Genomic DNA, 11,746 nt, shown 5'->3' with positions numbered 1-11,746 from the left:
TCTATATGTATTTAATTTTTTATAAATAATATAATAAATTATTTGTGTAATATTTTCTGTATGTTTTGTGATTATTTAATTTTATTTATTTTTTATTTATATTTTTATATGTTACGGTTCTGACACCGCATTTAGTGACCAAAGAAACGGGGGACCCATGAATTATTGTTTTATTAATAATTGAATAAGAAAAAAACCAATTTTTTTTTAATAAATTATTTGATTGATAATTTAATAATAATAATAATAATAATAATAATAATAATAATAAAACCTATTTTGGTGAAGGGGTTGGAGGGGAAGGCATTATTATAAAAAAAAATATTAATTTTAATTATGCTTCAAATTTTATAATTTTTTTTGTTTATTAATATTTTTAAATTAATCATTTTTATTGCTTTTTTAATTTCATCATCTATCCTTATATTTTTTTTTTATTTTAACCAATTCTAATAGTGTCGATATTTTAGTTGTTTTTAGTTTTATGAAATGTTGATTAATGTGTTGCAATTTTCGTTGTTTCTTATTGAATTTTTTTTTAATAATTATAAATTGATTTGTGTTTGTTCGTAAATTTTTAATTATCTTTTATTTAAAATTGTATTCAAAGAATTATAAATTATATATATATATATATATATATATATATATATATATATATATATATATATATTTTTTTTAACAACTAGACCAACCCGAAAATAAAGGGTTGGATTGGGCTGTGAAAATTTTTTGGTTGGGTTGGGTTACCAAACCAACCGACCCGAACTCTTGGGTTGAGTTAAAAAAATTTCTCAACCTAACCCAACTCGGACATGTACGCCCCTACTACCTAACCTATTGGGTTTGATTTTTTCCGATTTAGATTATGTTGAATTTTAGAAATAACGAAAATTGTAATCGATTTGTGGGTTGATTTTTTTTTTTCTTTTTTGTTGGATCAATTCGACCCGAGTTAGATTTTTTACGATTTGGATTGGATTGAATTTTAGAAAAATCGAAAAATTCGAGTTGGTTTGCAGGTTGTTTTTTTTTTTGTCGGATCCACTCGACCAACTCGAAAATAGGGTTACAACCTTACGATACTTTAATATTTGTCATTTGTAACTATTGTTGGTGATTATTTATTACTTGGGATGTTCGATGTTCGAAATTGATGAGATTTTAGTTATTAATATAACGTATAAATTAGAGATAAGGTTAGTTAAATACCTACCATGTGATTTGTCTTGAAATTTATAGTTTAATTTTAGTAAATATAAAATAAGGTTTAATGGATTTAGTTAAATGTTATTATTAAAACATATACATTAAAAATAAAATATAATTTAGGGTTATAAATTTTATAATATATATATATATATATTATAAAGATTCTAATTAATGAAATGGTTTCTTATAGTATTAAAAAAATATTATTACATTGTACTAAAAATAGTATGGGATAATATAAATTTTTGGAATTTTAGATTAAAAAATAATATAAAATTTTAATTTATTTTAACTCTTTACATATTAATTAAAAAAAAAAAAAACTAAAACACTTTTGGGTTCAAGACCTAAGGGAGCTAACTTGTGGCACAGATGTGTGTCACAACGTGGACGAGCGTCATAGGACAAATGTCTCAGACGACTTCTTTTTAAAAAGGGTATTTCAAGGATAGTACTGGACGACATTGTCGGTATTGCGCTCCAACTCATGTATTAGAAGTTGGATTATGCACCACTATCTGAAACGTATGTCGTATATGGTTTAGTAGCATGGACATGGGAGAGTCTGATACTCGAGAGCACCTGAATGGATGGATGTTCGGGATGTCCCAATGAAATGATCTACACGTGGGTCAATTCCCAACAGATGTGTTCAAGCAAACCTAGATGGTTGATGTTTTTTTGAGATATGGGATGGTATCATGATGCATGGATTGTGTTGTTGGGAACCGAGATGACAATGAGATGTGACGTGATTGTATTGCACACGATTGAACATGCACGCACGAATGACGTGTGTGGTCGATCAAGCATGGATTCTGCACGAGTTGTGTTCGGTTGGCAAATACAAACCTGGCTGACAATCTAACAAAGCCACAAAACCGGACAAGAAAATGTGAATGGGACTTAGAGTCCTTAAAACTTGTCGTGAGCGTATGAAAATCACGATACTGCATGATTAAAGATGTATGACTGTGACGGTCAGAATTCGAAGATAAATTCATTATCAAATTAAACTAAAAGACTGAGTAAATAAATTAAAATTTTGTTTTAAAACTTTTTAATATTACATTATACATATTGACAAATAATCAATTTAGTATAATATAATATTAAATAAAAATAATAATAATAAATTTTATATAAAGAGTAAATAACATAAAATATTACTATCAAGTAATTGTAAACATTAGTTAAAATTTATCAACTCCAAATAATATATTGATATTTACTAATTAATTAAAGATAAATAATAATTATGAATTAATATTAATTCATTAAATTAATTATGTTATATTTTTACCGTATTAACTCTTTTGGAACTTTTTTTTAATATCAAACAACAAATATTACTGTCCTAAATTTTTTTTATAAGGACATGGAAACCTCAGTGAACAATATCGGCTAGTTATGGGGTTGGGCTTTTACAAATGGTATCCGAGCCAGATTTCGAGAAGTGTGCCAGTAAGGATGCTAGGCACTCAAGCCGCCCGGAAGAAAAAACTTAAAGAAGATAATATCTGCTAGCGGTGAGCTTAGACTGTTACAAGTGGTATCCGAGCTAGATTTCGAGAAGTGTGCCAGTAAGGGCACAAGACACTCAAGTTGCTCGGAAGAAAAAATTTAAAGAGGACAATATCTGCTAGCGGTGAGCTGGGGCTTTTACAAATGGTATCAGAGTCAGGTTTCGAACAGCGTGCCAGCAAGGATGCTAGACACTCAAGCCGCTCGGAAGAAAAAAGCTAAAGAGGACAATATTTGCTAGCGGTGGGTTGGGGCTGCTACAAATGGTATCAGAGTCAGATTTCGAGAAGTGTGCCAGTAAGGACGGTAGGCACTCAAGCCGCCTGGAAGAAAAAACCTAAAGAGGACAATATCTGCTAGTGGTGGGCTGAGACTGTTACAAATGGTATCCGAGCCAGATTTCAAGCAGTGTGCTAGTAAGGACACAAGACACTCAAGTCGCCCGGAAGAAAAAACCTAAAGAGAACAATATCTGCTAGCGGTGAGCTGGAGCTGCTACAAATGGTATCAGAGTCAGATTTCGAGAAGTGTGTCAGTAAGGACGGTAGGTAATGAAGCCGTCCGGAAGAAAAAAACCTAAAGATGATAATATCTGCTAGCGTGGGCTTGGGCTGTTACAAATGGCATCCAAGCCAGATTTCGAGAAGTGTGCCAGTAAGGACGCAAGGCACTCAAGTCGCTCGAAAGAAAAAACCTAAAGAAGACAATATCTGCTAGCCGTGAGATGGGGCTGCTACAAATGGTATCAGAGTCAGATTTCGAGAAGTGTGTCAGTAAGGACGGTAGGCACTCAAGCCGCTCGGAAGAAAAAACCTAAAGACGACAATATCTACTAACAGTGAGCTTGGGCTGTTACAAATGATATCAGAGCCAAATCCCGAGCGGTGTGGACATATTAATTGATTCACTGAACTATGTTCGATTTGATAGTTTATATCCCGACTTTAATCCATACAATTTATCGATCATCATTGACGTGGAATGCATGCATTCACATATCAGAACAAACGATTGAGCTACCCTCTTCTATCATTACTATAGTTGGTAGGGCGCCATTATATACCCAACATGTAACCATCAAGTCCTTATATTATCATTATGTTTTAGGTGTCACAATAACGTAGCTCTTACTTTTATTATACTTTTCATTCCATTTTACGTATAACCTAATGATCTCGAGATCTAGAATTTAAAATTAGGATTGAGCCGTTCAATCATTAAAAGTTGGTACGGTTCTTCTCGATCCTTCGTTTATATTTTTGACACGTACAATTTCAGTAAAACGAGATTTTTTTCAGTTTAAAATAATTTTTTAAAGAAAAAGAAAATGTTTACGAATATTTGAAGATAATTACAAACGAACCCTAAATCATTTTCCCGAGAAAGTGAAAGAAGTTAAAAGTCTTTCGTGTGGGGGAACGAGGTGTTCGTCTTTCCTTTGCTTGTGGTGTTGGGTTGCCTACTTTATATATGGAGGGCCCAGTGATTGATTAATGTTCATTAAGGTTGTATGATGTGTTTTATTTTTATAAGAACTTTACGGTTTCTGTAACTGCGTTAGTAGATATTGTCCATTTTAGCCCGTTACATATCGCCGTCAGCTTTACAGTTTTAAAATGCGTATGCTAGGGAGAGGTTTTCATGTACATGGGAGTACAACGTCTTCGTTAACACACAGCTCGATATCTAGCTCTGATACCATTTATAACAGTCGAACTCCACTGCAAGCAGATATTGTCTGCTTTGACCCGTTACGCATCATCGTCAGCCTCACGGTTTTAAAACGCGTCTAATAGGGAGAGGTTTTCACACCCCTTTAAAGAATACTTCGTCCCTCTCTAATAGGACCGTTCGTGAACGTAAAGGATTTATCACAATTTTGTGTCTTCGTTACTTTCAAAATACTCTCTGCCTTTTAATTTTGTATCTATGAACGTTCAAAGTGTCTATTTTGAGTTCATTATTTAATCAGGGTTGTTCGAGTTGAAAACTTTACAACCTGAAGAGTTGGGTTCGGTTTAAAAAATGTCTCATCTCGATTTAACCCAACACAATTCACGAACACTCCGACTTTCTAACTCCAACATCAAGTACATTTGCACATGGAAATATAGAGCGATAAGGGCAAAAAAGTAAAATCTCCGAACATTATTATAGCCATTGATTGAGGGAGGGAACAAAACGTTGAAAAATCTAATAGTTGGTATAACATATTATATAGTTTTAATTTTAAAAAAATTCAATTCAAAATATGATTGGAATTTCAATGTTTTCAACTAAAATATTAGAAATTTAATTTTTTGTTCATATATTATTAAACTAAAAAAAAACATTTATTTATGGTTATAAATAAATGGGTCTAATTTCAAATAATTATTTTAATTGAATAGTCAAATGCGTTTGAATATTATTTTAAATTTAAAGAAAATCATTTTAAAGCATATTTGGAATGAGAAAAGTGATTTAATTATAAATTATTTATTTGAAAATAAAAATCGTTTTTTAATGCTTAATAATTAATTTACAAAGTAGAATTATTAAATAACAATTTGTTTAAAAAACATGTGATTGAGAGACTAAAAAATTTAGTTTATTGGTAGATATTGTCTTTTTTACCTTTTAAATGTTCCGTCCTCCTCCCAAATGATATGGGATCTCACAACCACTCATTTTGGCGTCGACGTCCTAATTGGCACTCATTACCTTCTCCAATCGATGTGGGACCTTATAAAGAATGTTTTGTTCTCCTCCCAACCGATGTAAGATTTCACAAACTACCTCCCTTTAGGGCCCAACGTCTTTGTTGGCACACTGATTCGTGTCCACCTCCCTTCAGGACTTAGTTTCCTTGCTGACTCATTGCCCGATGTCTAGCTCTGATACCATTTTAACGACTCAAGCCCACCCTAGTAAATATTGTCATCTATGGATTTTCCTTTTTGGACTTCCCCTCGTATGAAGGGACAACGATGAAGAGTAAGTGTCAATCAAAATTAGTGGGTCAAAGCAGGGAATTGCGATCGACGATCAATCGACAATAGCTACAACAGGTAAATGAAGAATAACTCGAACCAATCCAACCCAAGATATTATGATTAGATTGGGTATATTGTTTAAGAAGGCTATTTAGGTTGACAAAATTAAAACCTGAACAACTGGGTAGGACCTAAAAAATATCTCGACTCAATCCGACCCAACTCACAACCCGCTCTAATTTCATCTATGGAATATATTATTAGCAGATCAAAAAAGTCAACAAATTATACAAGTTCCAAGTCCATACCAAAACAGCCGTCTTCCAGTCTAAAATTTGCTACGGTAAGAATAAATTATAAGGACTAGCAAAGCCGAACTTTGAGAGAGCCTGGGAAGAACAGAAGGCGAAACCATAATGAATAACTAATAATTTATGGGTTAGAACTTGTAATTGAAGCATTATAAACACTTACTATATACAGCAGAATCATATCGAAGCCGACTGCAAGTCCTCCGTTCGACTCCCGCTTTTAGTCTCGACGAAGTAGTCCTGAAGAGGAATCATCGAAACCGAGCTCGTTTTGAGGCTCTTTATGGCTTCTGCAGTTGCCAATGCTCCAGCCACTGTCGTTATTATAGGGACTTTGTATGCAAGAGCCATTCGCCTCAAATGACGTCCATCGATCTGATCGAGATCATCGCCAGAACTAGTGATAATCATCAGCTGAATCTGTCCATTAGCAAGTATGTCACCGGCGTGAGGTCGCCCCTCGTGCAGCTTCAGCACTCGCTCGACGGGAATGTCTTCCGATTCGAGAACGTGGGCGGTTCCAGAAGTTGCGATGATGCTGAATCCGAGCTCTAAGAATGCCTTGGCTATTTTGGAGAGGTGGGGCTTTGTTAAGTCGTTCAAACTGAGGAACAGACTTCCAGAAAGTGGTAGTTTATTCCCTGCAGCTATTTGAGCTTTTGCAAATGCAATAGGAAACTGGAAATCAAGACCCATAACCTCACCAGTGCTCCTCATTTCAGGTCCTAATATCACATCGCTGCCTTGAAACTTCTCGAAAGGAAGGACGGCTTCCTTCACCGACACGTGTTTCGGGATCACCTCTTTGGTGAAGTCAAGCTCATATAGAGACTTCCCAGACATCACAAGGGAAGCATACTTGGCCAATGGGTGCCCGATTGCTTTAGATACAAATGGGACGGTACGGGAAGCGCGTGGATTTGCTTCGAGCAAGAAAACCTCCCCTGCCATGGTGATTGCATACTGACAGTTCATAAGCCCACAGACATTTAGCCTCTTGGCCAATTTTGTTGTCCAGTTCCTGATGGTGTCGAGGCAAGACGATGGGATTGTTTTCGTTGGGAGTGAACAAGCAGAGTCGCCCGAATGGACGCCAGCCAACTCAATATGCTCCATTATCCCACCAATTGTCACATTCCCATGTGAATCAGCTAATGCATCGATATCGATTTCAATAGCATCAGATAGATATTTGTCGACTAATACTGGACGTTCGGGATCCACTTCCACAGCATTTTCAAGGTAAGTAACGAGTTTGTCGTCACTGTACACAATTTCCATTGCCCTACCACCTAGAACATAAGACGGTCGGACAACGACTGGATAACCTATATCCTTAGCAATGGAGAGTGCATCTGCTTCACTCTTGGCAATGCCCCCTCTTGGTTGTTCTATCTTTAACTCGTTAAGGATCGCATTGAACCTTTCTCTGTCTTCGGCCGCATCTATGGAGTCGGGAGAAGTTCCCCATATGCGAACATAGCCATCACCACTGGCACATTTGAGCTTCTTCTCATCTAAAAACCGTTGTATGGGGAGAGCCAATTTCAATGGCGTTTGACCTCCAAATTGCACAATGATACCGTCTGGACGTTCCAAAGCAATAATGTTAAAAACATCTTCAACTGTCAAGGGTTCGAAGTACAGCCGATCACTTGTATCGTAATCTGTCGACACTGTTTCGGGATTTGAGTTCATCATGATTGTCTCATATCCAGCATCCTGCAAAACCAAGAAGTTGAGTGCAAATTTAAAGTAACAAGCTAGGATAAATAATAACCATCCATCGTCCATGATAAAAAGTATGATATGCAGCACAGTGCTAAATGTGTTACTCAAAGTAACTTAGTATTATAAGATTGCATCAGATAGAATCAACTCAGTCACACTAAGTTACTTATGTAACTGCCCAAGCCCACCGCTAACAGATATTGTCCTCTTTGGGCTTCCCCTAAAACGTGTCTACTAGGGAAAGGTTTCCACACACTTAGGAATGTCTCAAAGTCCACCCACTTGGGAGCCCAGCATCCTCGCTGGCACACCACTCGGTGTCTGGCTCTAATACCATTTGTAACAGCCCAAGCCCACCGGTAGCAGATATTGTCCTCTTTGGGCTTCCCCTCAATGTTTTAAAACGCGTCTACTAGGGAGAGGTTTCCACACACTTATAAGGAATGTTTCGTTCCACTCTCCAACCGATGTGGGATCTCACAATCCACCCCTCTTGGGGGCCCAACATCCTCGCTGGCACACCGCTCGATGTCTGACTTTGATACCATTTGTAACAGCCCAAGCCCACCGCTAGCAGATATTGTTCTCTTTGAGCTTAAAAAGCCTGGAAAGGAAGCCCAAAAGAGGACAATATTTACTAGCGGTAGACTTGGGTTGTTACAACTAACGAGCAGGAAATACTGGAAAAAGAAACACAAACCTGCAGAGCAAATGAAGTATGGCAGCAACAGTAGTCAAATTCAATACCCTGACCAATACGGTTCGGGCCACCACCCAAGATCAAGACCTTTTTCTTTTGAGTTGGGGCTGATTCACACTCAAAATCATAAGAAGAATACATGTAAGGGGTGTTTGCCTCAAATTCTGCAGCACATGTATCCACCCGTTTATAAGCTGGGAGGACACCCAGAGATATTCTCTTAGAGCGCACCTCCTTCTCAGTTGATTTAGTGGCAAATGCTATCTGCTTATCACTGAAACCTCTTCTTTTCACTTCATAGAAATCTTCCTTTGTCAAATTAGACAAGCTTTGAGCCAAGAGGTATTGCTCCACATCCACCAACTCCTTTAACTGAGTAAGAAACCACTTGTCAATGTAACTCAGCTCGTGAATATCATCCACTTTCATTCCCTTCTTCATTGCAGCATATACAGTATGAATGCGATCGGGATTAGGAACTCGGAGGCTATACTTCAATTGTTCCCAATCCCAATCAAGTTGTTTAATGGGTTCACAACCCCATCCAGAGTAGCCACATTCCAATGATCTTACAGCTTTTTGAAAGGATTCTTGGAAAGTGCGGCCAAGAGCCATAGCTTCACCAACTGATTTCATCTGAGTAGTCAATATCGGTTGAGAACCTGGAAACTTTTCGAAAGCAAATCTGGGAATCTGCAACAAAGAAACATGCAGAAACAACTTACTATAAGGAAGAAGAGAGATAAAGACGTGGGAGACAGATGTGGGGAGAAAGCAGGGTCACTAGTAATGAAGATGAAAACATGTGTAAAGTATCAACTGTCATCAAGTAAGCTAACAGGAAGATATGGCAATGCTGCATTAATCACATACGTACATCAAACTTTCTAAAATCGAATACGAAAATTATAGCAAGGACAAATTGTCGTCTATAAATCACAAAGTTGTTAATCTGTAAGAAATAATATTTGAAGGAAACTGGTAACACACAAAGGAAGAAAATGCATAGTCAAAATCTTCTATGTAATACTCAATATTTATATGTGACATCCTACATCGATTGGAGAGGAAAACAAAACATTCTTTATAAGGGTGTAGAAATCTCCCCCTAGCAGACGCGTTTTAAAACCTTGAGGGGAAGCCTAAAGAGGACAATATCTGCTAGCGGTGGGCTTGGGCCATTACAAATGGTATCAAAACCAAACACGGGGCGGTGTGCCAGCGAGAAGGATGAATCCTAAAGGGGGGTGGACACCAGCTGGTGTGCCAGCGAGGACCTGGGCCCCGAAGGGGGAGTGGATTGTGAGATCCCACATCATTGGAGAGAGGAACAAAACATTCTTTAAAAGGGTGTGGAAACCTCTCCTTAGCATACACATTTTAAAATCTTGGGGGAAGTCTGGAAGGGAAAGCCCAAAGAGGACAATATCTACTAGCGGTGGGCTTGAGCCGTTACATTTTAAGACCGTACAAATTCGGATTTTTATACACAAAATAACTAAGATAGATTTGGAAAACACGAACTCTGTTACTCCTCGACTAAATAAGAAAAGAGCTCGCTAGTTATCTTCCAAGACTAGGCAGGCGTATGAACTTCAAACAAAGTTAAAAGTGTTAAACGAATCAAAAGCTACAACCATGCTAAACTTTCCAGTATAATATGTTCTACATGCATAGCTTAATCCACGAACCAATATCCCATAAATTTCAATTCCAAAACAACTCGAAATATGACAAACAAATCTCAAGTAAAATAAACCTGCCTTTGTCACCACGTAATCAATGGAAGGCTCGAAACTAGCAGGCGTTTTCTTTGTTATGTCATTCGGAATCTGATCCAATGAATACCCAACTGACAATTTAGCAGCCATCTTTGCTATTGGAAAGCCTGTAGCCTTGGAAGCCAGAGCAGAGGACCTTGAAACTCTCGGGTTCATTTCAATCACCATCACCTCACCATCAGCTGGATTGACAGCAAATTGCACGTTTGAACCACCACATTCAACGCCAATTTCCCTAATGATAGCAATGGAATAATCCCTCAGCCGTTGATACTCCTTATCAGTCAAAGTTTGAGCAGGTGCCACAGTTATGGAATCCCCAGTATGAACCCCCATAGGATCAATATTCTCAATGGAGCAAATGATCACCACGTTATCAGCGAGATCCCTCATGACCTCAAGCTCATACTCCTTCCAACCCAGCAAAGATTTCTCCACCAGAACCTGCGACGTCAAACTCGCCGCTAAACCCGCCTTACAAATAGACTCAAATTCCTCCCTATTGTAAGCAATCCCACCTCCAGTTCCTCCCAATGTAAAAGCTGGTCTAATGATCAAAGGAAACTCTCCAATCTCATGAGCAATTTCAACACATTCCTCAAGCGTAGTCGCAATCCCTGAAGGCGGTGTCTTAACCCCAATGTTCTTCATAGCCTGTTTAAACAAATCCCTATCTTCAGCTTTCTTAATTGCATCAAGCTTCGCTCCAATCAACTCAATCCCATATTTTTCAAGCGCACCACTCTCAGCTAAAGCAACCGCCAAGTTTAATGCAGTCTGCCCGCCCATAGTCGGCAACAGAGCATCAGGCCGCTCCTTCTCAAGCACTTTCTCAACAAGCTCTGGTGTCATCGGAGTAACATAAGTTCTATCAGCCAAGTCCGGGTCCGTCATGATCGTAGCCGGATTCGAATTAATCAAAATAACTTCATATCCCTCTTCTTTCAACGCCTTACAAGCTTGAGTACCAGAATAATCAAACTCACAAGCCTGCCCAATCACAATGGGACCTGCACCAAGAATCATAATCTTCTTCAAATCAGTTCTCTTCCCAATTTTCCCTCCTTTACTCTCTTTAATCGTCTTCTCGCCATTTTTCTCGCATCGAACCAAACCGCTTCGCCTATACAACTTCCCAAACAGAGAAAACCGATCCGCACATGGCTGAAACTCGAGCGAAGTTGATCCAAATTTGCTGGAGTTAGAAAAACACCTGGCGTAGCTGAGATTGGAAAAACACGCACCGGAAGAAGAACGAATGGACGAGGATCGACACAAAATGGAGTTGGCAGTGAGAGATTGAGACGGAATCAAAGAGTAACCCATCTCCCAGCCCTACTCCGAGAGCACAACAGAAACGTCTATAGCGTTACAGAGCAAGAGATTCTAAACAAGAAGGAAAGGCTCAGAGATTATCTACGTCGAAAATGGAAGGCACCGATTCTGAAATTGGTGGAGGATTCCAATGAACTGCAACTCAAACACTGTGTTGGTAGAAGAAGAAGGAAGAAG

The 11,746-nt window shown here is 37.9% G+C and overlaps 1 protein-coding gene across 1 annotated transcript; it reads right to left on the bottom strand.

The window, feature by feature from the left end:
• Positions 1-5,791: 5,791 nt before the first annotated feature.
• On the bottom strand, positions 5,792-11,746 carry LOC111796811 (carbamoyl phosphate synthase arginine-specific large chain, chloroplastic). The gene is made up of 4 exons (XM_023679576.2): positions 10,217-11,746; positions 8,454-9,146; positions 6,186-7,744; positions 5,792-6,100 (listed from the first exon to the last, which is right to left on the bottom strand). Exons 1-3 carry the CDS (start codon positions 11,558-11,560, stop codon positions 6,200-6,202), a joined length of 3,582 nt encoding a protein of 1,193 aa, XP_023535344.2. The 5' UTR covers positions 11,561-11,746; the 3' UTR covers positions 5,792-6,100; positions 6,186-6,199.

This window comes from Cucurbita pepo, chromosome 6 (genome assembly GCF_057944985.1).
Source record: "Cucurbita pepo subsp. pepo isolate OVF chromosome 6, ASM5794498v1, whole genome shotgun sequence".
Taxonomy (NCBI): Eukaryota; Viridiplantae; Streptophyta; class Magnoliopsida; order Cucurbitales; family Cucurbitaceae; genus Cucurbita; species Cucurbita pepo.
The sequence above is the reverse complement of the archived record's forward strand: the minus strand, read 5'-3'. Positions and strand labels throughout refer to the sequence as shown.

Coding starts and splice junctions, on each gene's coding strand:
- LOC111796811 (XM_023679576.2), bottom strand. CDS start 11,560: ATGGGTTACTCTTTGATTCCGTCTCAATCTCTCACTGCCAACTCCATT. Junction 9,147..10,216: donor TTGATTACGTGGTGACAAAG/GCAGGTTTATTT, acceptor TCTTTGTTGCAG/ATTCCCAGATTTGCTTTCGA. Junction 7,745..8,453: donor ATACTTCATTTGCTCTGCAG/GTTTGTGTTTCT, acceptor TTGGTTTTGCAG/GATGCTGGATATGAGACAAT.